Here is a 25,115-nt window from a genome sequence, read left to right as displayed (position 1 = left end):
TGGGAGAAAAATCACCGTGTCAACCTTATTCTTCCCGTTGGTTTGCATCCTCGTTACACAAGCTTGTAATTACTTTTGCATACATTGAGCTTGTGTAGCTTACTAGTTGCCTTCTTGCTTGTGTAGCATAGAAGTAGCTCCCTTGCGTGGCTAATTTGGTTTGTGTAACCTTGTTAGTCACATTACTTAGTTTGTGTAGCTAAGTAATTGTGCTCTCTAATTTGGCATTGGTTGCCTTGTTATTGAGCATTAGGTGGCTTTGTGCTTTTGCTTACTAGCATGTGTAGGAGCTCTCCTGTTGCTTAAAGTACTAGTGGCATAGGTTTGTGTGACCTTGCTTTTAAAATTGGTTAGGTGAGCTCTAGCTAGCCGGGTACCTTTGTTGCTTAATTAGTATCTTTGGAAGGTGCTAGAGAACATAGATAGAGGGGTGTAGTCTTGGCTAGACCGATAGTCTTAATTTCGCACTTATTTCGGTTAGTCGACGCAATTAATTTTAGAAAGGACTATTCACCCCCCCCCCTCTAGTCCGCCATCTCGACCCTACACACAGTCCGGGGTTTGCTTCCCCAGAGTATTTTGGGATGTTGGTCGGCGGTCGGTACCACGGTGGGAAGACGGCGTTGAGGATGTGTCGGCCAAAGGCCTGAGGTCCTAGCAAGTCGGGGCTCGGCCTTTGGTCCTTGCCGCTGTCGTAGCGTCCACCACGACGAGGGTGGTAGCCGTGGCTAGCCTCCTCCCTCTCATTGCCGCTGGCACGCCGGCGGGCATCCAGGGTGTTGCGCGCGTCATGGTGGAGGCCGAGATGCTCATGCACCAGGGCTGTGGCACGCGGCCTGCCGCCTCGCTGCGCCTGGTGGACTAACACGTCCCCGTCGGGTCGCCCTGAGGGCGCGTGCCGGCTGGCGTTGAGCTCGCGTCGTCGGGACAGCGAGCTCTCGGCCTGCTACGCGCCGTACGCTCGAGTAGCGTGCGAATCTCGTGATGGGCCCTACAATCCTCGGGTGTCGTGAGCTCCGGAAGCCCCGGAGCAAGGCCACCGCGACAGCGATGTTCTGGCTTGCTCGAGTGAAGTGTGGGAGGGCTTTGTCATCCTCGATGATCCTTCGGTTCACGTCGCGGACCACGACGCGCGCACGCACACCGTCTCCGTGGCGCTCGATCTTTTGCTCGAGCTCCACGTGTTCCTGTTCAAGCTAGAGTCGTGCTTCTTCGAGCTCTTGGTGCCACGCCCTCAGCTGCTCTATCCATAGGCGTGGTGGGGCCCCTGCATCCCCCTCGACCTCGTCGTCGAGGTCGTCTATTGGGGTAGCCCCTCCCTCGTGGATGCTTTCGATGTATCCCTCGGGGGTACCTGCCATGAAACATTCTCGTGAGGGGTGATGGCTCCCCCTGCTGGAGTCAGAGTCGGAGGGCGACTCCGATTCTCCTGCAAAAAGGTCATGGAAAGATTCCGCGATGTATTCGGTCATCCCCACGAACACATCGTTCGTAGGGAATGAGGGCGTGCGCTGCGCCACAGGGTGGCCAACGGTCTCTACGACGTTGCGCAGACCAAACGGGAGCGCTGTTGGGACGCTCCGCAGCAGTACTTTTCAACGAACGAACAGTATTTTTCTCTCACAACATTTTAGCGTAAGCCATCTGTGCAATTCCTAGCACACGTTTATACATTTATATTACTGGCAAAACCGAAAGGATCCAATAGAATGAGGATGTTCTGTAGAATGCACATGGATTGCAAGACGCAAACCTGATCTCCTTTACCTTCTGATAAAACCCCAAGCGGGGGGAGTGACGGCTCTGTTCGCTTGTACTGTTCAGCCGGCTTTAATCCGTACAAATCAGCAGAAGCCGATTTAATACCAGCCGAACAGGGCCGACCTTACACCTGGACAACTGAGGTCCAGAACTCAGCCAAGGGAAAACATGCTGACATGTACACCGCTGTACGAACACGCTTACCATCTACTAGTTACTGTGTATACTCTACCCGCCAATTTCGATCGAGCGTCCTTACATAGGTCCTTGTCAGGACATGTTGATCTCCACGCAGCCGCTCTTGGGGAACCGGCAGACGGGGCACACGTCGGAGACCCTCTCGCAGTCGATGCACAGGCAGAGGTGGCGGCACGGCATCACCAGCACTGACGCCTCCTTCCCACCACACCACCTGCAAGCCCCCAGCCCGACGGTAGCCGTCGTCGTCGTGCCCCTGCCACCATCGCTGCCAAGGAGGCCAGACTGGAAGAAGCCCTCAGGGGTGGCTCCAGCTCCGGCGTTGGGGTTCTGGCTGGAGGCAGCGTTGTCGGCCTCCTCGCTGTCGCCGGTGCCTTCTCTGGTGAGGTTGGTGCTCTGCGCCACCACTTGCATCAGTCTGGTCTTCAGGCTGTTGGCGACCGACTGGTTGTACATGGCCGCTGACTGCCATGACTGGACTTCCATGGCGACTTGCCTGATCTGTTCATTCAGCTCCTTGCTCTTCCTGTTCATCGCTTCCGCCTCCAGTTCCTTCTCCCGCAGCTTCTTCCCCACCGATCGTTCGAGGTTCGCCAGGAAAGAAATCATCCGCCGCTGGTTCGCCTCCTTCATCTGCTTGCCAATTTGCTCTGCCTGTGGGGAATAATAAGAGCCATGAAGTGGAAAGGGGTTATAAGAAGAAATCAAACTAGTGGTAGACTCTAAAATAGAGAACCAAACTCATATATTATCGTGATAACATGGTATGCATAACTGATTTGGATGTTCTGCATAGAACTTGAAAGCAGGAGAATCAATGCACTACAGGCTACAGCAAGCAAATGTATCTTGCAATGTTCTCACACAGCATATTTAGATAACTCAAACCATTTAAATGTTAATATTAAACTATATAAAGGTGTATTATTTCAAATCAAACAGTTAGACCCATGTAACATACAAGATCAAAACAATAGACACTAAAATAGAGAACCAAGCGCACTATCTCATATATTCTCATTATAACATGGTATGCATAACTGATTCGAATGTTCTGCATAGAAACTGAAAGCAGGAGGAGAATCAATGCACTACAGCAAGCCAATGTATCTGCCAATGTTCTGACACAGCATATTTAGATAACTAAACCGTTCAAATATTAATATTAAACTATATAAAGGTCTACCACTGTTTCCATTATGGAATAATCAAATAAGAAATTCATAAATAATTATTTATTTGTTCATTGCATCCTTGTTGTCCCATAAAACACAATATCCAGGATTTGATCGATGAATGAAGCTGCGTTGAATATTTACCTGAAGTCTTAAGTAATAGCTAATCTCTCTGTTTTCTTTGTCCAGTTCAGCCATGAGATCATCAACAGAAGACATTGTGGTAGGCAACGAGGTCATGCTACCACTAGCAGACGTGATCGACGAATTGTGCTCATCATCCTCATAAGACAGCCTCAGACCAGTTGACACAGCACTTGGATTGCCAACACGCGCTAACCGATCAGCATTCTGTTGATGATAGTCGTTCAAGGACATCTGAAGCTTCAGCAGCTTCTCAGTCCCTGCGTCAATGTTTGAAGTCCTTGCTTGGTTCATAACAGGAAGGTGGGTGTTTCCAGTGTAATTACAATAACCAGCAGGACCAACCGCGGGGACTGCATTAATATAATAACACAAAAATTGGTCAGCAAAAAAGGGGATAGAAATTCAGTAGTGTGGCAAGAAGGCATAATTCAATTAATTAGTTTCACCGAAAATATGGATGCCAATGTGTATAGGTCTATGAAAAAGCAAGGTAGGTCCAGGATAATGTCATGACTACCAGCGAGCTGAGTGTTTTCATTGTTAGAATTGTCAAAATGACTCTGACCGCTTCTGTGAGATTAAATTTCGCTGCCATTGCAGACAAAAATTAGATGTTACTGACATATTTCACATGACCGAATGGTAAGTGGGTGGAATGGAACATTATTCTAGCACACAAACTTTCAAGGAACACACAGAACTAACGCAGCAATATTGGCACACAGAACTAACGCAGCAATATTGGCTACATCCCGGAGATACCATCCGCGTACAAATCTGCTAGTAAACCGTTCGGAGTCAGGAAAAATCACGTGGCAACGAGATAAGCAGGAAGGTTATCCATCTTACCCGCGGTGCTTCCAAAGAGCTGCAGCGGCGCGGCGGACTTGGAGCTGAACAGGAACTGGCTTTGGTTCTGGCTCTGATTCGGATCCTCCATGGCGGCGCCGGAGGGGTAGGCGGCCGCCAAGTGGCCAGCACCCACCCGGAACGCTTCCCCGTCCATTCCACTCCTCCCCCTCCCCTCCCTGCCAAGGAACAGAAGCTGTGATGTGAGGGAATGGGTACATGGGAGACATCTGCCGCGAATTCAATCCCGAGTCGACGAGAGGAGAGCGAGCAACCGTCGATTCGATTCGCTCGAGAGAAAAAAAAAATCTGCCTCCCCGTACCAAGAGGAAGCCGGACGCAGCAGATCACACCCCGAGGCCTCCGCCGCCGCCGCAGCCCACCGATCGGGCACGAATCCGCGCCGCTCAAGGGGAAGCCGAGCCCGCGCCGATCCAATCGCGCGCGCCCCTGATCGAAGAACGCGCAGAAAAAATCACGGGGAGGGGAAAAAGTCCAGCAACCGAAAATCCGCAATGCGATTTGGGGTGGTGGGCGAGGAGACGGTGGGATTGGGCCCCAGGAAACGGGTGGAAACGCACCGGAACCGCACCGCCGCCGGTGCCGGCGGATTGGGGTTGGGTTGGATTGGGGAGTCCGCTGTGAGGGTGAGGGGGGGCGTTGGGAATTCCGCGAATTATTGCCGGTTTTTAATTACCTTCCGGCGTCGCTTGTGTGCGTGATTTAAAAGTTCACGGAGAGGAAAGGAGGAGGAGAAGGGGGGATAGCCGATAGCGAAGCGAGGCGGCGGAGTAGGAGGAGCGGCTCCACCGGTTTGACACGCACGCCACCGAGCCACGTCACTGGGCCCACCCGCGAACGAACTTCTGTTTCTGGCGGTACTTGGGCTGGGCTGGGCTGGCCAACTAAGGAAGGCGAGTGTAATGCTTTTGGGCCCAGTTTGTAATGCTTTTGGGCCCAGTTGGTGTGCTGGATAGACGAGTGTAATCTAGTTTCTTCAGACTTACTCCCTCCGTACCGGCATTTGAAATTTATCCTAAAATAAAGTACATTAGGGAAATAAGAAGATAATGTTTATTTAAATAAAAATACGTGATTATTTTGTATAAGGAGACTCAGAGTTCACCCTTTAATTATACGCAGTAGAATCAGATTTCAATAGATTAGGAAGTTAAATGAGTGGTACATACGTCTATTGCACTCTCGTTTATTTTGTCTAAAAATGACCAGAATGTACTGTATTTTAGGATGTACATCTAAACACCAGTATTTGTAACCGAATTTCCGATCCGGCCGAAATTTTGAACCCTGCTCGTAACTCCGCCACCCGAAGCCAAACAAGCAGGCGACGACGATGGAAGATGCACGATGCATATGTGAACGAAGATGAACAAGCAACAGCAACAACAGTAGCAGAAGCAGAGTAGCCTAGTCGAGGGCGGCCGGCCCGGCCAGTTGTTTCGCGGAGAGGCTTCCTCCTGGATCCGAAGCTGCAACTGCATTGCAGTCAATACTTCCAGTTCCAGGTTGGAAGTTGGCTGATACATAAGCCGGCTCAGCCGCCTGAAGCTGTTTTATTACGAGAGAAAAATACCGTAGATTCTGGCCGATAAGTCGGCTGAGAGAAACTGTAACGTACGTACGGAGTAGCCATCGTCAGTTCGTCACTCTTCAGCGAAACAAAACCAGGGGACGAATGGAAAGCGCCGAGCCGCGAGAACGCAGTTCCCGTGTGGCTGCTTAGCTTGCTGCAGCACACAACGCATACCGGCGTGCGGATCGCTCCCTGCTTGCACTGCACACTGCACTGCAGGCGCCCGCCCGGCCTGCTGGCCGGCACATAAACCGCCGGGGCTCACGCGAGTCGCGCTGCGGCATGCATGCACGCGGCAACTAGCAGTGGCAGTGGCAGTGGCAGCTTATTAGTGGCGCCGAGGGTGGCAGTATATATACAGACGCGAGAGATGGAGGTCACGAGTATAGGGTGTGGCGTGGCTCCTTCGTCCTAGCTACTCCGATCCTACCCGCTGGCAACGGCAGCCTCTTGCGCCGCCGCACGTCGCCGTCCAGGTTGAGCCAGCCAATTCCTCATCTCGTCAACGTGGTACGACGACGTCCGATCATCGTTCGTTTGTGCATGTCAAATCAGGTATTATATTGATGAAGCTGTGTTTAGTCTCGTTGGGCAGCTAGCGGGATCGTCCGGCGGCGGCGAACTCAACGGCCGGCCGGATCCAGGCGGCGGCGGCGGCACGGAACCCGGCAGGGCGGGTTAAGGGCACGATCTCGATCGGGATGAAGTCGGAGATACTGCCTGCAGGTATACACACTACCGCGGCTCCTCCGATCCGCTCGATCGGCCTTTGCGATTTGAATTTGAATCAGTTACTATTTTCATCTGGCTAAAAGTCGTCTACGCGTTATATATGTGTGTACGTGCTGCTTCATTCAATTAAGGCTTGCATGCGGTTCATTATTTATTTATTTCCTTTTTCGAGTGTGCGAGGTAGAGTACTCTTCCCCCACCCCAACAGAAATACTTACATGTTTTACGAGTTTTATTTACTAGAATTAGGACCCGACAAAAAGCTCGCAACTCGTTAGCTCGCTCGGCTCTGATCAATTTGGCTTGAACCGACTCGGCTCGGCTCGTTATAATTTTTTCATGAGCCAAGCTCAACTTTTAGTGCCCAATGATAATTACTTATGTATTTCTTTTTGGATCTCATTCTCATAGCTAGAATGTGGATGAAAAAAGTGTGGATCACATCACATAATGAATATTGCCTTTGCATAGTGAAATTGAAATTATCCAAAGGCACTCGTTACAACACGTGAAATTTCTCTGAACGTGTATTTTTCATGCGAAATTGAGCTGGTTCATATAGAATTCCAGCATGATTTCTGTCAAAATTCTACGTTCCAAAGGGGCCATAAAAGGTTTTGCATAGATAGTTGGATTCTAGGATCTATCTCATTTTAATTTTTTCACCGCAACCTCATTTTTCTTAGGAGACTAAACATGACCTTATTGAAGCTGATCTATGCTAATTAAGGCATACACATGTTAATTAAGAAATATAAGCAGCTATTAAAAAGAATGAATGGAGTCTCCATATAAGCCGAAACCTCGTGCTGATATGGATCCAATCTGTTATTTATAAGAGCTAAATGCATAAAAATTTTCGAGACAATTTTTAAATCGTAAAACATCAAAAAAAAATTTGCGAGCAAAACATCAAATTTTCTAGCAGGGAGGAATTAAGTGGCATAGAAGTGTATGTCATGTCATTTGTTTCACACATCTCCCTTTGAAGTCTAAGTCGGTCAAGCCGTGCCAAATAAGGTTGTAATGGCGTGACTGACTGATCGTTTGTTTGACCCATGACGTGCTCCTTTGTGTATTCTTTGGGGTAGTGCTGATGTTCAATCTTTCGTAACGTGCGGTCACGCTAACAAGTACAACACAAAGATCCAGGTTGAGAAGGGGGGCTTTTTTTTTCAAAGTAAGCGGCCCATATGTTTGTGTATCTTCCACTTCCAACGACGAACCTAGTCTTTATGGTCCATTAAGAAGCTGCCTCACAGATGGGCTTACGTGTGGGCCTAGGAGAAAGTGAGTAGCGTCAGGTGCCAATCGGGCCTTATATGGGCCAGGGCAACGTGCGGTGGGTCTCTATTTTCGAGAAGGATTTTAATATAAAAAAAGTCCACAGTACCCTCCTCAATTTTCGCGAAAGTCTGCTTTTCCTCCATGGACTCCAAAGCCGGGTAAAATACCTCCCTCAACTTTTAAAACCATTCATCTTACCTCCATGGCCCTGTTATAAGCAGTTTTGAAGGCGGTTTTATCTTTATCTTTTTTATTTATTTCGGCTAAATTTTTGAAAAATCATAGTAAATCACAGAAAAATCATAAAATAGAAAGTCTAATTTTGTTGGACTCCATATGAGTAGATCTACACAGTAAAGATATAACATGGTATGCTTTAGTACAAAGTTTTTACTGTGACTTTAAATCTATGTTTTTTTGTAATTAATTGGAATAAATCTATTTGCACACACGTTCGGCCAGAGCCATTCCATGCATTCAGGCGAAAGAAGTGGAGTGGAGCCGAGTGGCGTGCAGACTGCAGAGAATATCAGTCAATTGTTGGTTTTCGCTTGCTTTGCCCTTCGCCCCTTTGCTTGATTGGTTGCGGTCGGACGCGAGAGCATGTCCGGTCTCCCGGAGAAGGAGAAGCAAGATCGAACCCGGCCGGGAGGTCGGGGAGCCCAGAGCAGAGCAGGAGACGAAGCAAACAAACGCCAAAGCCGTCGTCAGGGAAGGAGATAGGTAGAGGGGAATTGAATCCGGCATCGGCGTCAGGCTCGGCGGGTGAGTCGGCCGTCGGCGAGCTGAGGTGGTGGGGCACTCGGGAGCCCCGGCCCCCGAGCCTGACCGACAGCGTGCACCCATGCATGCTCGCCTGCAAGGATGGAAGCAAGGAGAAGCGGCCACAGGGCCAGAGACCACGCACGCCTCCACATTCCCAAGGGGGCCAAGGCCGAGACCACCGCCACAGGGTGAGCGCGTGTTTCGTTACCATCCCAAATTTTAAAAAAGCGCTACAGTAACCTTCACATCAAATCTTACGATATATATATGGAGCATTAAATGTAGACGAAAAAAACTAATTACACAGTTTGGTTGAAAATTACGAGACGAATGTTTTGAGCCTAATTAGTCAACGATTGAATACTATTTGCCAAATAAAAAACGAAGTACTACAGTAGCCAAATTTCCAACTTTCACCCAACTAAATACGCGCCGACAGACAGGCGATCTGCACTGCACTGCATGCACCGTCTTCCACGCACGCAGCCACTCACTGCGTCTTTCTTTGCAGTTTGCACCGCATTGGACGTTGGTCCGAGGCGAGATGCGAGATGCGAGAGCGAGACCCAGTGTGTGGCAGTGGCAGTGTCCCCATGGACCATGGACCATGGCCATGGGCACGCCATGCCAGGTCGCGCTTGTCTCTTCCGCGCGCGGAGAATCTCTCGGTCTCAGCACTTGCCAATTGCAAGGCATGCATGCGTGCATGCCATTGCCAGTTTGCCACCCACTGAGAGCCGCCTCTTCCTCTGTTTTCCTCTGAATCAAGCCCCTTGTAGTACTTATTATTGTACCCTCTCTCTCACACAGTCATTTTCTCGCCCGGCCGTGAGCCGTCCATCGAAACCTGGAATAGGAACGCATGCATTGCAGGCAACTTCTCTCTTCTCTTCTGTTCATCATCTTCACATGGCCTACCACTACCATGGAGTCCTCCTGCTCCTTCTGTCCTTCAATTCCTTTCCATAAATCCATCGGGGCAAGAGAAGGCTTGTAGTACTATTTACCAGTACATATACAGTGCTGCCACTTTCTCGGGCTTCGTACGTCTGTCTCTCTACCTCTCGCCTCTCATGCCACACCGTCTCGTCTGCACACCAATGCACTGCACTGCACTGCCACTCACGCTGCTGCCTGTATGTATTCCATGCATGCATAGGAGTACTCTACTACAGCGCCCTTTGGGCTTTGGCAGATTTGGTTGCCGTGCGTGCAGCATCATGGGTGCCGGCAGATCGCCAGCCCACATCATGCGCCGGCCTTTTATTCTCCAATTACCAATGGCCATACATAGATAGATATATATCTGATCTCTTCTTTTCTCACCGAGAGCCAAAAACTAGCATACATTTTGACCCATGATGACACTTACACCGGTGGTAAATTCAAAGTAGTGCATACTTGGGATGGGCATCCACAGGGTAATCTACATTGATCTCGTCTGAAACGAACAGTAGGGCCGGGTGGTGCTGAATGCTGATTGTAGTGATCAAAAGTAGGACCCATCTAGAAAGACGGCGACTACTATATAAAATCACTAGTACATTGTCAGCTTAATTATTCCCTTGACCTTTGCTGCATGCATTTTACTTAGGCCTTGTTTAGTTGTAAAAACTTTTCCCAAAAAGTGCTACGGTAGCCATCACATCGAATCTTACGATACGTGCATGGAGCATTAAATATAGACGAAAAAAACTAATTGCACAGTTTGGTTGGAAATCACGAGACGAACGTTTTGAGTCTAATTAGTCCATGATTAAATACTAATTACCAAATAAAAACAAAAGTGCTACAGTAGCCAAAATTTCAAACTTCTCCCAACTAAACAAGGCGTTATTAGCTACTATATGCTCACGACACTGGCCTGTCTCAACGTACAGTCACTGAACACTGAACAGAGAGGGTGCCTTTCTTGTTTATGTGCCGTGGCTGTGGCTCCTCACCGTCAGTACCAATACAACGCTCTATGTTTCACTAACCGAATTAAAGGATCTCAACTAGAGTATCCTTTCAAGGACCCAACATAAAAAAGTGACAAAAGCGATGATACAATGCATGTCATTAACCCACAAGCAGTGCCACGATGAGATGATGATCGATCCTATTCGCTTCTGTTCCCACTTCAATTCCCAATCCTGTCAGTACTTCACACCGTAAAGAAATGAAGGATTATAGGTCATTAATTATATATTCTTACTTACTCCGTCTGATGAAGGATTGAATCGAATAATAAAAAGTGGCATATATAAAGCAATGATACAATGGGGAGAACTGACTCCCAATTACTAAGTCGTAGTGATCTGCATGCTGATCGAGATGATTCCGTACGTTATATTCTCTTCTCGAATAATAAAAAGTGGCATATATAAAGCAGTGATACACTGAGGAGAACTGACTCCCAATTAGTAAGTCGTAGTGATCTGCATGCTGATCGAGATGATTCCGTACATTATATTCTCTTCTGTTGCACACTTGTAGTCCTGTTGCCATGCACAAAACATGCACACAACTAAAATAACATGGAACAAGATTAGCTTCCTCGCCGTCGTCACCAGAGAGATCAATCGCTTCAATGCATTAGTTCATGCTGTTATCATGAACATTTGTCAGGTTTCGGTCTCTTTAACACAATAACATGCATGGACAGGGTTTTTAATTTCTTCCCAAACACAGCACTGATCATCATTACTCATTTTCTCTAACTAAAAAAAAACCTTTACATATAGTACAAACATTGCTATCGAACTACACTTCATGACAAATTAAGGGGATGTTTTGATCCGGTGACTAAAATTTAGTAGGTTAAGCCTAATTAGCACATGTTTACTGTAGCACAACATTGTCAAATCATGGACTAATTAGACTTAAAAGATTCATCTCATAAATTAGTCATAAATTATGCAATTAGTTTTGTAATTAGTCTATATTTAATACTCTATGTATGCGTCAAACATCCGATAAAACCGTGACTAAATTAGAAGAGGAATAAACACCCCTAGACTAAAGAGCGCTAGATAGTACTGATAAAAATACAAGTGTGCAGTGTCCTTGGGAGTAGGGATGGGGATCGATAAGATCAAGGCAGCGTAGTAACCACATTACACTGGTTTCGTCTGAAACGAAGAGCAGAGTGGCTGTGATCATAGCGATCAAAATTAGGATCCTTGTACAAAGACGCACTCACGCACATACTTAATCCTTTAACACTAGGACTAGTATATATTGTCAGCTTGACTTTGCTTGACGATGCATATGCATTACTACACTAGCTAGGGCAGGACACCGGCACTGCATGCATTGCCTGAACAGTGAAAGAAAAAGAGTATATCAATTGCATACTTAAGGCATACACTGCATGCATTGCCTGAACACCGGCACTGCATACTTAAGGCAGTTTGAACTGTGAGTAAAGGATCGGATACTAGATGGTTAACTAGCTTGCTAGGTCCTCTAGCTCCTTTTGGAGTTTGGACTAGACTACTAGTATTGCATACGGAGGTACTCGCTTTATATATATATATATATATATATATATATATATATATATATATATATATATATATATAGACACACACGAGGGATCATGCATGGCATATCGAATAAAACCGATAAAGCAAATAGACGACGATTCTATTCTCCTCTGATGTGTTCCACTCTTGTTGCAAAGAATATAACTGTCTGTCCACACTTGACGGCCCTGTAACTGTAAATTAAGTTGCAGAGTAGTACACACTAGTACTGTAGAAGTAGCTAGTATTTCAATAATATATCTACGATTCCAAGGATCATCATCTACTTACCATCGTCATACATATGCTGCCTAATGAAGTAACTAACAAATCGTGAAAAACATCTAGACAAAGTGTGTATTGTTATATGAAACTACATCTGAGTACTAATCTACGTACCACCACCAGAGTCCAAAACCTCTGCACATGAAATAGCAGTAAGGAGTACGTACGGTACGGTTCATCGGAATCGGTTCGGGGCCCTGTTCCGTCAGGTGCTTATATTATTGACTTTTGACGACAATCACAACTGAACTCCTACCGTTCGTTCGGTTGAGAGATGATCACAGTTGCAAACTTGCAGGAACACGCATTCCATTGGAATCCATTTGCCTGATAGTAGCAGCTGCCGCTGTCGCTCGTGATGGCGACGGATCGGAGTACCTACGATTGATTAGTTCACGGGCCGGGGCGCGCGGGAGAATGAGGGCGGCCGTGGCAACTGACGACGGGGCCGGGGTAGGGTAATAAGGCTAGCGGTTAGGCGCATAATCAGGCGGGAGAGGAGGATCGAAAAGCAGATGCTCCGTCTGCATCATCATCATTGGTGTATGGGCATGCAGATGCAGGACGGACGATTTGGCGTCTATCTCTGCGTGATTACGGCGCCCTCCTGGACTCCTGTTAGCTCGCCCTTCTCGCTTGCTTATAAGTCTATTTTTTTAGTCAATGAATAATATTTTTCTCTCACAACAAATCAGCCAACAGTATTTTCAGCCATGACTTATCAGTCAAGCGAACAGAGCATTTAGCTTCATTCTCCTGGATCTCTTATCTCTCTCCCCAGGCCAGGGCCATGGCTAGTCGCATTGCATTGACAAGTTGACATGCTGCTATGGTAGGCTATCCATGTTGTAGCTAGGCATGCATGGGGATCGGGAAGGTCAAGGTCAAGGTGACAAAGCATCAAATCCATGATTAGTGCCGCGCGGTCGAGTACGTGTCGTGGTGGCCTGTTATTATCTACTGCATCCACCATCAGTCCTTGCACGGCAGTCACATGCACACGCACTGTTGCAGCGGATGAATGGTCCGACTCCGAGAGCTAGTGCGTGTTTAGTTCTTGGAGGTTGGAATTTTGGGTTGCTGTAGCACTTTCGTTTTTATTTGGTAATTAGTATTCAAATATGAATTAATTAGGCTCAAAACGTCCGTCTCGTAATTTTCTACGGTAATTAGTTTTTTTTCGTCTACATTTAATGCTCCATACACGGACCACAAACATTTAATGTGATGATTACTGTAGCACTTTTTGATATTTTGGGTTAGAACTAAACATGGGCCTACTCGGCGGCAATAACAGCCGAACTGTGAGGGGCCGCCGCCCGCCCGGACTAGTACTGCTACTGCCAGCTGCCTGCACAGTACTCGGTGTGGCCAGTGGCCGTCGTCGGCATCGCCTCCCCCTCCCCGGGCGAGAGAGAGATCAGGGAGGACGTCCTCCTCCCTCCTGCGTCCTCCGACCTCCGATCCATGCAATTGCAATTTGCATTTGCGTCCGGACCAGACACTCGGACAGCGACGGCTCCTGCCGTCCTGCGTCCTGCCCGCGAAAGCGACGCTGTGGCCCTGTCCCTCGGTCCCTCCCCGTCTCCTCCTCTCGCTCGCTACAGCCCAGCAGACCCTTGGCCCTTGCTGTTGGCTGCCGCTGTACGTGCTACACCTGCATGTCTGCACTGCTCGGCCTGTTCCTCCTCCTCTGCTCTCGCTCGCACAGCCGAACAGGCGCGCCGCGGCAGAACAGAATGCAGTGCAGCGCGGCAGGAACGAAGGCAGGCACGCCTTCTCCGTGACAAACCTGCCACCGACGCCCTCGACGCCGACGCCGACCACCTCCGGACCCTCCTTCATTCATTCGCCCATAGGAGTACGTCGCTTAGTCTGTTCCCGTGCCAGTGCCCATGCAGATGCAGATGCAGATGCAGATGCAGGCAGTCCTGAGTCCTGACTCCTGGCGCCAACAATTCAATGCCGGAAAGCTAGCTTTCGGTTGAGTCCGCTAGTGAATGATACTTGTTACTGTCTTCCCCAGTGGATAGCTAGGAACCTCGAGTAGCCGTAGGTGCAAGGAATTGGAGAGATGCGGCTTGTGTGCTGTGAATTTTGGTGCGGACCGCAATGGCCTCCATGACGGCGGCCTCGGCATTTTATAGCCGAACTACGGCGACGGCTCGGCGGCAGAACCCGATGAACGCGTGTCCGGCGTCGTGCCGAACCAGAGCAAGGAGGAGGGACAGACAGGGACGCGTCGTGGAGGTCGGCTCCGATCTGGCGAGCTCGCCGTCCTCGTCCCCGTCGTCGCTCCGCGCCGCGGAGCGCCTGCTGCGGTCGCTGCCGGCCGCCACCCCGATCTCCTGTCACCTCGCGCTGGATCGCGCCACGCCGAGCGGCGCCGGCCGCGGCCTCCGACCTCTTCGCACTGACCCGCGCCGGCGCGCCACGGACGCCTGTGGGCCGGCCTGGCCGCGCCTAGCCCCATCTAACGGCGTTGCTAACGGGAAGTGACGGAAATAGTAGCCAGGGAATCACAAAATTAATTTGATGGCTGTGAGGGTAATTGAGAAATTTTTATGGCAACGAAGAAAGTGCTATAATTTTTAGGGGCAACGAGGGAATTTTCTCATATATAAAATCTCTTTTCCAACGTCGGTGCTCGTTAGCAGCTGTACTATAGGTTGGGTTCCGTCACACTCCAACGGCCCAACCTTCCTTTGCCGCTACATTTTCGTCTCCCGCTGATAGCCACTTAGTAAGAATTAGTAACCAGTGCATGTGCATGTTTCATCCCCGGCTAATAGTCAGCTAACTGTTAGCTCCCCAATACACATTTCTCTTTTTTTTTCCCCAATACATCTTTAGCTCTACTTCGTGAGAGGCATTTTGGTATTTTTAGCTTCAGCATTGATTTCCATAAGAGTTTCTAAAACACCTAACTTGAGGAGTACTAATCAAATGGATCGAACTAACGACTAACTCAAGGCGTGGTTCAAATTGGCCTATATGTTTGGATAGACTAGAACTAATTTCCAAGTTATTAGTATAGTTTTATCAAATGGATCTAGCTGATTATGGAGTCATAAAGACTAACCCAATTCATAGTACTTACAACATGCATGTACCAGGTAGTTAGTACTATACAATATACTATACTACTAGATAATAAGGAGTATAAAATACCAGTGCCAACCCTAGGCCTAGGCGATCGGGTTACCCTATTTTTTCGAGTCGGGTAATTCAAAATTCGGGTAATGAAAACTGCTATCCGATATTAGTCTGAAAAAACACTATCCGTAATTTCGGGTACCCGATAATTCGGGTTCAGGTTCGGGTATTCCCGATATACCCGAATTTACAAAAAAAACAACAAACTACACAAATATTCAGTAGCAATTTATATATAATTTCAGTAGCAATTTATATAGAATTTCAATAGCATTTTGTAGAGAATAATGTATTAAAGTCGCTTGTTCAAACAGAGAGAATTATATTCTAATAAAGTGATAAGTTCTAAGTGTTCAACTAACAGCACATGATAAATACAAAGACCGAGATAAATGTTTGGGTAGTTCGGGTAATTTGGGTACCCGGGGATATTACCCGAATTACCCAAACTAATTTTAGGTAATCAAAATCGCTATCCGAATTTTAGATCAGGTACCTCGGGTTCGGGTAGTTCAGGTAATTTGGGTACCGGGGAATACTACCCGAATTACCTAAACTAATTTTGGGTAATCAAAATCGCTATCCGAATTTTAGATCGGTACCTCGAATTCAGGTAATTCAGGTCCAGGTTTAGATAATTCAGATATGGGTAACGAGTATCGGGTATTTTGCCCAGGCTTAGCCAACCCGTACTCCATCTCATGAGCACCTCATGTGCGCTCTCACGAGCCGCTGAGCCTGCAACGAGTGCGGCTGACTGAGCAGTAGCTGCTTTCGATTTGCGTGGCTTTTTGCCTTTTTCTCTTTTCTCCTCCGCTCTGCGTTGCGCCCTCCCTTTGTTTCCTCTGAATCTGATCATCTCTGCTTGCCTGCTGCTTTATTTATTTGCTCTTCTTCTTTATTAGTAATGGAGAGAGTGATGGCTGACCTCCTGCTGCATTTCTTGCTTTATTACTCCACTCATTATACGTGTCCTTCCTCCCAGCAAACATTTGATAGTTAGGATTTCCCGTCCGACCACCTTCGCCTCATGTACGTACGTGAGTCGTGACCACGGATTCTCTGTGCGCCAATTGCCGGCCTGCGTTTTCTAAGCCCTTCTGGTCAGCTCACACACACTGTGTTTTTTTCCTTTTCTTTTTCAGGTATAATAATGAACTATCCAATGTGCTTATTTGAGGTTCTCTAAATTAGGAGAATTAAGCTCCCATTCCCATAACCGTTCACATCACAATTAGAACTTTGCAGAGCAAATCAGTGTCCACGCGCCCTTTATATTCCTCAAACTTCTACACCACTTTTTTTAGGAGATCTCTTCCATGATCCTCATCTAGAAATAAATCGCTCTGTTCGGTTGAACTTATTCAGAACTACTTTTCAGCTATGAAATAGTGTTTTTCTCTCGCAACATTTCAGCATAAACCAAATTTCAGCATAAGCGAACAGGGTGAATATGTGTGGTTTGGCCTTGACCAACAATTCTTGTTGAGTCAACAAACTAAACCCAAACATGCATTAAGCTGTGGTGACGTGTCCAATCCACGCCCAACCTTCCCTTTAATTTCCCACTTTTTATTCCACTACTACGAGCAGCGCTATATATCCTGTAGTATTATTAGTTTATCTCAGCCTAATTATACATAGTAGCATCATGAGACACACATTGGGATCCATCATAAAGCCATCAGCCGTAGAGGATCTCTCCAGCCCCTTAACCCAACACACATGCATTGCCCTACAAAGATCGCCTTCTCCTGTGCCACTCATCACGACCATCATCACGACCATCATCACACTCTGTACGTTCTGTTTACTACCCCCTTTCTGATTAATTGCACCACACACTTAATTCAAAAAAGTTAGTAGTTTTAATTCAACAACCCCCCTTGCATTGGTAGTCATCAACTACCTAATTACCCTAGCCACGCATCTGCTTGGCAATCTTGTGACGCCCAATTCAGAAGTCCGTGGAGGATCCAGAGAATCATCATCATGCAGCTGCAGCATCGACAGAATCACAGAAACTAAACGCGAGCCTTCTTCTCCTTCTGTTCTTGCGTGCTGCGATCTTGCCTGCCTGTGCCTGGCCGTGGTGCCGACGTGGGATGAACATGGATGAGAGAGATGATGCCACCTCAGCAGCATCGTGCATGCATGCAAGAGGACAAGCCAGTCATTGGGTACTCGAGCACGGACCGTCGCCCGGTCGCCGTATTGCAAACGCCAACTGCCCTCTCCGTTCCGTTGCCCATGTGTATCTATATATGCTCAGTCTCGGTCTCAGTCACTAGGCTTATTATTATATATATAAGTATACATGCTGCATGCTAACAAAACTCCTCGTCAAAACTGCATGATTAAGCGTAGGCTAGTCCTGCTGGCTAATCTGTACTCACGTAGAGCTTTGTCAAACGCCAGTATCATTCCTTGCATGTCCCTTTTCTGGATCTCATTTGGATGTATATATAAAATGTAGCATGATCTGTTCCCTCTCTTGATTTCCTGCTAGAGGAGTACTCCGTATAGAGTAGGTCATGGATCTAGAAGAAGGAAGGTGATACCTCATACTACCTTGGTGGTGATCTTATCTGCTGGTCGGGTGCTGGGTTTAGGCATATTCCAAGCTTTGGCCGGCAAGGCTTCCCTGTTCTCTTCTGTTCTGCTACATGCATGTTGTGTTGGAGAAGAGAAATCAACTTTTCTCCCAAGATTCCTCTCACAGAATATATATATAATGGGTAAAAGTCGGTTGCTGTTGGACCAGTGGTTACTATACAAAGATAACAGTTGTTTGATTTTGCGGTGAAAAGCAGGGAAATGCAAATTTTGACACAAAGGCAGCCACTGGATTGATGAATTACTCGTACTAGTTATTACTACTCTAAAGAAATAGTAATAAACATAGAGTTTTTTTTCTTGATTTTTTTTGAGCAAAAACAGAGGCCTTTCCTTGATCCATAGAAGGAAATCCAGATTACCACAGAGCAGCTAGTCAATGAGTCAATACAATTCAGTCAAGTAAAGTAAAGTAAAAAAAAGGTTATTTTTTTCCTTTCCCAATTCCCATGTGTAGTACACTCCCCTGTCCCCTCCCCTATTGCTGGCTGTTTCCTTGAATTTCCTGTGAACCAGCTCCAGCTGTGGCTGGAGTGAGTGACCGCAAAACCAGCAGGGCAGCAGTGTGAAGGGTTTGAAAAGACGCTCCCGGTACTCCACTGTAACTGAAAACCTCACAGTCATCACGGACCGCGTCGGTGCTTGCCGAGTTTCCTGCAGCCTGCATGGCGTCGCCCTTGGCCCTTGCTCCGTTGGTGTGGCCGACGAGGATTTGACGGGTGGAAAAGCAGCCTTGGTTCCCGTTCCAGCCTTCCAGGTCACCTCCCTCCTCCATCCCTCGCATGCCATGCAAATGCTGTACAATGCAGGGCGATGCAGTGTAGCAGAGGAAAGAAAGGCCGTGGCACTATGAAAAAGAAGATTTCCCGTCACATTAAATTTATGATGCATGCATAGAGTATTAAATGTTGACGAAATCAAAAACAAATTGTACAGTTTGGTTGTACTTTGTGAGACGAACGTTTTGAGCCTAATTAGTAAACGATTGGACAATTATTACCAAATAAAAACGAAACGCTACAGTGCGCCACAGTACCAACCGAGTTCTGCCGGCGCAACTCTGGGGTGAACTAAACGGGCCCCGAAAGAGACGCCGAGACGGGCCCCAGGCTGTGACCCTGGTCAATCCGAAAGCTACCACTGCTCTGTAGCTGTACGCCTGTACTGCCTGCCCCCCACAATGGCAATTGCAATGCAAGCTGGGAGCCATGCCCATGGCCCCTCTCACAAGCCAAACCTCTTTCTCAGAGAGAGAGAAAGAGGGGCATTGCATTGCATGGTTGATTGTGGCAAGGGAGATTCTAATCCTAATCCTAATCCTACAGCGAGTGAGTAGATAAACAAATGAGAGAGAGACGACGACACGAGAAGACTATGAGGGGGTGTCCCCATCCACATGCCTGTAATGTCGGTATGTAGATGAGGAGTATATATATACTCCCCGAGGGAGAGCGAGAGATTTCCCTCCAAAGGTGGAAGAAGCAAAGCATCTCATTCCCCAGGCCACCCCCTCCACCTTTTGTAGCTTTCCCATTCCCCCTCTTGCGTGCAAGCATCTTCCCCGCTCCATCTCCATCTTGTTTAACCCCCCTAGCTCTCATGGTCTTGGAGCTCGTTGTTCTACCGCTGGCTGCCGCGTCAATCCCTGTCTGTTCGTTTCTGTCGCGCGGTTGCTTGCCTTGCTTACCTTGCCGAGAGATCGTGATCGTGATCGTGAGCGGCGTGTGACCCGGCCAGCCTTGGCGTCTTCCGGGGGCGGGGGCCGTTGCTGTTTATTCGTCCGTTGCCCATCAATGCACTCCTCCCTTGCCTCCCCTGCATGCAATCACGTGTGTGCTCGCCGGCGTTGGTTTCGTGCGTCGCCTGCCTGTCTGTCGTCCTCACCGCAACGCCCTCCCCTCCCCGCCGCGCTCGCCACTAGCATTGCCTTCTCCTTCCGCTACAAGAATCTGACGAGCCCCTCCCGCGGTGTCCCCAGCTCCCTCCTTTCTCGACAGTGTTTTAGTCTGCGCATTGCTCTGCCCGAGGAGCAGTAGCGGCAGCTGCAGAGCCATTGCCGCGTTCGCTCGCGCCGCGGTTCATGCTCCAGGAGTCGGAGGCGGCTACCTAGCTAACGGCGGGGCATGCGTTTCATCACAGGTGGCGGTGGCGGTGGTGGCGGCGGAGGCGGGTCGGCGGCGCGGTCGTACGAGCCCATGGCCACGGTTGACACCACGGACCTGCGCTACTGGCTGCACTGGCGGGTGGGGCTGTGCGGCCTCTGGGTGCTCGCCTGCATGGCCGTCGCGGGCTACCTCATCTGGCGCCACGAGGGCGCCGGCGCCGACCGGCGCCCCGGCGGCGCGTCGTCGTCGTCGTCGGCCTCGTCGGGCCCCGCGGGCGGCGAGCTGCAGGGCGGCGGCAAGGGGAGGCGCCCCGGGGTGCTGTACGACGATGAGGCTTGGCGGCCGTGCCTCCGGGACATCCACCCGGCGTGGCTCCTCGCCTACAGGCTCATCTCCTTCTTCGTCCTCCTCAGCCTGCTCGTCGTGATTGTCATCTCCGATGGCGGCAGCATCTTCTACTACTACACTCAGTAAGTCACCAATTGCTTAATTTGCTACTAGTGTACTACTTACACTTCTTTCTTGTTCTCTCTCTCTCTGATTTCCTTTGCCTTTTTTTTCTAATTTTGAAAACAAGATTGTTGTGGATTAGATGCAAAGTTGATCCCTATTTTTAAATCATTTTGTTTGAAAAAGAAGAGAAGGAGGCGCATTGCCACTCAGCTGCTGCAGCTGATTAAGTCTTTTTATTTGCTGCTTGATTGAATTAGAAATCGGTCAGCAAGTTTGGCATTTGTTCTGTCCCCTTGTAATACTCTGAGTTTCCAGGGAATAAAGGGCTCTTTCCATGGAACAAACCTGTTTTAACATGGGGTCCTTTTAACACGGTTTGCAAGAACTGAACATGGTTCGAAACAATAATGGAGCCATCAGTCCGTCAGTTTGACAGCATTCTCTGTTATACTACTGTACAAAATTGATGGCTGCCAACAACTAGCTTACACAGCAAGCGACGCGCTCTTTGTCTGGGTTTATCGTTAGAGAAAAAACGCCGTTGGATGGTTAAAATAGTACGGCTCATAAGATAAATTGAAATAGTACGGCTCATAAGATAAATTGTCTTCTTCTATTTACAAATCACTATGTAGCCTTTTCCCACTTTTTTAAAAAACACTCTGAGATTGTGACTGGTTGGTAGCACCAAATTTTTATGAAAGATCTGGTTGCTGTTCAAGTGTTTCTGCTTTGTAACTCTGCTCTTGGAAATAGCACTTGTCCCCCCTGCCAGCTTCTTCTAACGGTTGTTGAATGCAGGTGGACCTTCATTCTGGTGACGATTTACTTCGGGGTAGGCCTTTTCTCTTTCATAATCACAGCCAAATGATGCTTGCCAAAGACTTTGAAACAACCTGTTATCTGAAGAATAATTGTTCTGTGAATTGTTTCAGCTTGGCACAGCCCTGTCCATCTATGGCTGCAGCAAGTTCAATGATGAGAACATCGCCGCAGTGGCAGCAGACATGGAGCATGGCACGAGCTACATCCCTCATGGCTTGGCTGCTAAACCGACCTTCGATGAACACGATGGTGCTAGAGAGATTGCTGGGTTCTGGGGTTACCTGCTCCAGATCATCTATCAGGTAAAGAGGCCTCCACACCACCAAACACTTTGAAATATTATCCAGTTGGGGGACCTTTTTCATGTTTCTTATTGGAGAGAGACATCTGTATGGTGCACTGACATTTGCTGATTTGGTGTTGCATACATGGAGGGGTTCTCATTTTGCTTTTGAGGCGCAATTATGAGTGCTGGGTAGTTACCATGATGCGCTAACGACTGAATAGTATGTTTATGGTGTGCTCATGGATTGGATTCTGTTTCTGAAGATCAGATCAGATGTGCCCACATAGCATCTTTGTCTGGTCACACCTCCATCTCCATGGCACGTAGGTGCTCCTACATGAGCCAATTGCTAATGGTCCATGTCCAGGCGTTCAGTCTATATCTCTGCACACTGCACAACTCATGCATGTTGTTTCCTTGCTTGCTTGAAGCCTGAAGGGCTGAGTCACCTTTCCCCATCTTTGTGAAGTGTAGGGCTGACTCTTTTGATCGTGGCATCAAGAATAAAGGCAGCCTGATTCCTTTGGATTGATTTGCTAGGCCTAACTGTATTAGAAATGGTGACTGAATGTCTGCCTAGTTTGGCATAGGACAGTCTGGAAATGTCACCTTTTGCTTTGTGAGAAGAATTAATAGATAACTAAGGAAGGGGGTGATGGCCTAGGAGAACTAGCTTCAGAATGAGCCACGTTGAAATTGGACTATACTGTTAGCTACATGTTACCATTCGATATTAACTTTGTTTAGTATTTATCGACAGACAAATGCAGGTGCCGTGATGCTTACAGACTGTGTGTTTTGGTTCATCATTTTCCCATTCCTCACCGTGAAGGACTACAATCTCAACTTCGTAAGTAGACGTGTTTCGTGTCTTCCCCGTCATGGCATCTCACATTCTGACAAAGAAAAAAGAAAGTGCTGACTGTTTGCTGATTTCTCTTCTGGCAGTTGTTGATAGGAATGCATTCAGTGAATGCTGTTTTCTTGCTTGGTGAGGCAGCCCTGAATAGCTTGGTAAGCAGCACATAAGTGACTACTGAACTTGATGATCAGAAAAAAGAAGTTGATGAATGTTTTCACAGTTTACTCAACGCACTGCAAACTCATGGTTTTATTTACAGAGGTTCCCTTGGTTCCGGATCGCCTACTTCTTCCTTTGGACCGCGCTTTACGTCATTTTCCAATGGATTGTTCATGCAACTACTCCAATCTGGTAAACCTTCCAGCCTAAATTTCATAAACAAAGTACTACCAATATACTAGCTGCATTTCATTTCATAGTGCTAAATCAACACCATGTGGCTTTTGGCAGGTGGCCTTACCCATTCCTTGACTTGACATCAAATTTGGCACCTTTGTGGTAATGCTACTTACCTCAGAACCAAGAACAAATCACTCACAAAATCTTTTCAAGTAATTAAGCAAACCGTGTTCATAATTAAATCTAACTGGTTCGTTCCCTACCAATCGGCATAGGTACCTCGCGGTGGCGGTGCTGCAACTGCCGTGCTACGTGGTGTTCAGGCTGGTGATCAAGCTGAAGCACCACCTGCTGGCCAAGTGGTTCCCGGTCTCGTACGTAAGAGGCTAGCTAGGGCACAAGCCATGCCGTCTTCTCCGCCTCCATTGCAAGGGGTTCAGTTCTGCAATGGTGAAAGCAAATGCAAGCTACAGAATAATGGCGGGGTCCGGGTTGTTCTATTATTTGGGGGAAGCGATTCTTGTGCAGGTGCCCTCTCCGAGCAAAGAATAGAGGGGAGTGGCACATGGATGCATGCGTGCGTGCGGTTTTTATAGGGGTATAAAACTATAGTTGGTTTTAAGAGTTTTTTTCTTTTTGCCGTGGTGGAAAGTGAACAGAAAAGAGATCGAGGGCAGCAGGAAATGGCTGTGTATAGGTTGACTGATTGGATGAAATGGAGATTGATACTATTCCTTGACATCTTTTGTAGAGCTGACTGACTGGTCGCTATATTACATACAGTGTTGTCGCGTTTGCAAATTTTGTTGTTCTCCAATTGCTTTAACGTGCCCAGGTGCTGAGGAGAGGCGGAGTATTAGCAAGGGAGCTGTTTTGATTGGAAGCAAAATTTTCTTGTTACTTCTCCACTACAACGATGTTTTTTTTAAAAAAAAAAAATAAAAGAAAAACAAAGCAAAAAGAAACAAAATGAAATTAATAAAGATGGAACAAAAAATAAATGGAAGTTTAAATAAAACAAAAAAAAAAAGATCAATGAAAAACGAAAAAGTGGATAGAGTTCTTGGAATTGGGCTAAGCCCTAACCTTTATACGTATTAAGTGGGAAAAAGTCCATTTTACCTCCGAACACAAGTAGAGAAATGGGTTGTAGTCCCGGTTGGGAACTAACTTTAGTCCCGGTTTCCCAACCGAGAATACGAATCCAGGACTAAAGGTCCTGGGTCACATAACCAAGACTAAAGGTCCATCTTCAGGAGAAAAATAAACGAAATTGTAGGGAGACCTCTCTTGCGATGTGTGAGATTCGAACCCAGGACCTCTTTCCTCGCGCATAAACTCCTTACCAATTCAGCTGTACACCACATGTGACAGGGTCCTGGACACTCTCATTTTGAATTGACCTGTGGGGTACCTTTAGTCCCGAGTGAGAGACCTTTAATCCGGGTTGGTGACACCAACCGGAACTAAAAGGTCACCCTTTAGTCCCGATTGGTGTTACCAACCGGGACTAAAGGTTAAAGGACCTTTAGTCCGGGTTGTTAACACCAACCGGGACTAAAGGTGGCCTGCTGCGAAAGCGTGCCAGGACAGGGGCCTTTAGTCCCTGTTGGTAGCTCCAACCGGGACTAATTCTTTCTTTACTCCCGGACGTAAAAAAATACCGAGACTAAAGCTCAAAATCGAAGCGGATGAAAGGTCATTTCTCTACTAGTGGAACTATCCTCAAAGTTTAGTTTTTCTTCTTGAACTCGAAAACTAGGTAAACCACCTCCCTCAACTTTTAAAACCGTTCATTTTTCCTCCCTGACCCGGTTATATGTGGTTTTCAAAGGTGGTTTGGTCTTTTTCTTTTTTATTTATTTATTTTGTCTGAATATTTGAAAAATTATAGTAAATCATAGAAAAATCATAAAATGAAAAATCCAATTTTGTTGGACTCCACATGAGTATATCTACACAGTAAACATATAATATGGTATGCTTTAGTACAAAGTTTTTGCTATAACTTTAGATCTATGCTTTTCTGTAATTAATTCATAGCTGCAGTTTCTATGGTCCAATTGTGGTGAATTTTTTATGGTGATCTAATTATTATATGCTTTAATTGTAGTAAAAATTTCATACTCGTTTCTATTTTTACACACTTTTAACTATTTTAAAACTATTTA

The 25,115-nt window shown here is 47.3% G+C and overlaps 2 protein-coding genes across 3 annotated transcripts; one reads left to right on the top strand and one right to left on the bottom strand.

Annotated features, from left to right (window-relative positions):
* Positions 1 to 1,652: 1,652 nt before the first annotated feature.
* LOC136462491 (BOI-related E3 ubiquitin-protein ligase 1-like) lies at positions 1,653 to 4,891 on the bottom strand. Of its 2 annotated transcripts, XM_066461586.1 has the most exons (5): positions 4,712 to 4,891; positions 4,454 to 4,580; positions 4,131 to 4,309; positions 3,279 to 3,631; positions 1,653 to 2,613 (listed from the first exon to the last, which is right to left on the bottom strand). In XM_066461586.1, the coding sequence occupies exons 3-5, from the start codon at positions 4,285 to 4,287 to the stop codon at positions 2,032 to 2,034; spliced, it is 1,092 nt and encodes a 363-aa protein (XP_066317683.1). In that variant the 5' UTR covers positions 4,288 to 4,309; positions 4,454 to 4,580; positions 4,712 to 4,891; the 3' UTR covers positions 1,653 to 2,031. The 2 variants fall into 2 exon arrangements, with proteins under 2 accessions (XP_066317683.1, XP_066317682.1); XM_066461585.1 differs by having other exon boundaries at positions 4,454 to 4,891.
* Positions 4,892 to 6,104: 1,213 nt separating this feature from the next.
* On the top strand, positions 6,105 to 23,683 carry LOC136462490 (uncharacterized). Its single transcript, XM_066461584.1, has 10 exons — positions 6,105 to 6,234; positions 6,307 to 6,450; positions 20,214 to 20,649; positions 21,434 to 21,467; positions 21,568 to 21,759; positions 22,504 to 22,593; positions 22,692 to 22,757; positions 22,865 to 22,956; positions 23,056 to 23,103; positions 23,220 to 23,683. Exons 2-10 carry the CDS (start codon positions 6,426 to 6,428, stop codon positions 23,332 to 23,334), a joined length of 1,098 nt encoding a protein of 365 aa, XP_066317681.1. The 5' UTR covers positions 6,105 to 6,234; positions 6,307 to 6,425; the 3' UTR covers positions 23,335 to 23,683.
* The last annotated feature ends 1,432 nt before the right edge of the window (positions 23,684 to 25,115 follow it).

Source organism: Miscanthus floridulus, chromosome 7 (genome assembly GCF_019320115.1).
Source record: "Miscanthus floridulus cultivar M001 chromosome 7, ASM1932011v1, whole genome shotgun sequence".
Lineage (NCBI taxonomy): Eukaryota > Viridiplantae > Streptophyta > Magnoliopsida > Poales > Poaceae > Miscanthus > Miscanthus floridulus.
The sequence above is the reverse complement of the archived record's forward strand: the minus strand, read 5'-3'. Positions and strand labels throughout refer to the sequence as shown.

Coding starts and splice junctions, on each gene's coding strand:
- LOC136462491 (XM_066461585.1), bottom strand. CDS start 4,287: ATGGACGGGGAAGCGTTCCGGGTGGGTGCTGGCCACTTGGCGGCCGCC. Junction 3,632..4,130: donor GCTCTTTGGAAGCACCGCGG/GTAAGATGGATA, acceptor ATATTAATGCAG/TCCCCGCGGTTGGTCCTGCT. Junction 2,614..3,278: donor GCTATTACTTAAGACTTCAG/GTAAATATTCAA, acceptor TATTCCCCACAG/GCAGAGCAAATTGGCAAGCA.
- LOC136462490 (XM_066461584.1), top strand. CDS start 6,426: ATGAAGTCGGAGATACTGCCTGCAG. Junction 22,758..22,864: donor AGGCAGCCCTGAATAGCTTG/GTAAGCAGCACA, acceptor TTTTATTTACAG/AGGTTCCCTTGGTTCCGGAT. Junction 23,104..23,219: donor TCAAATTTGGCACCTTTGTG/GTAATGCTACTT, acceptor CAATCGGCATAG/GTACCTCGCGGTGGCGGTGC.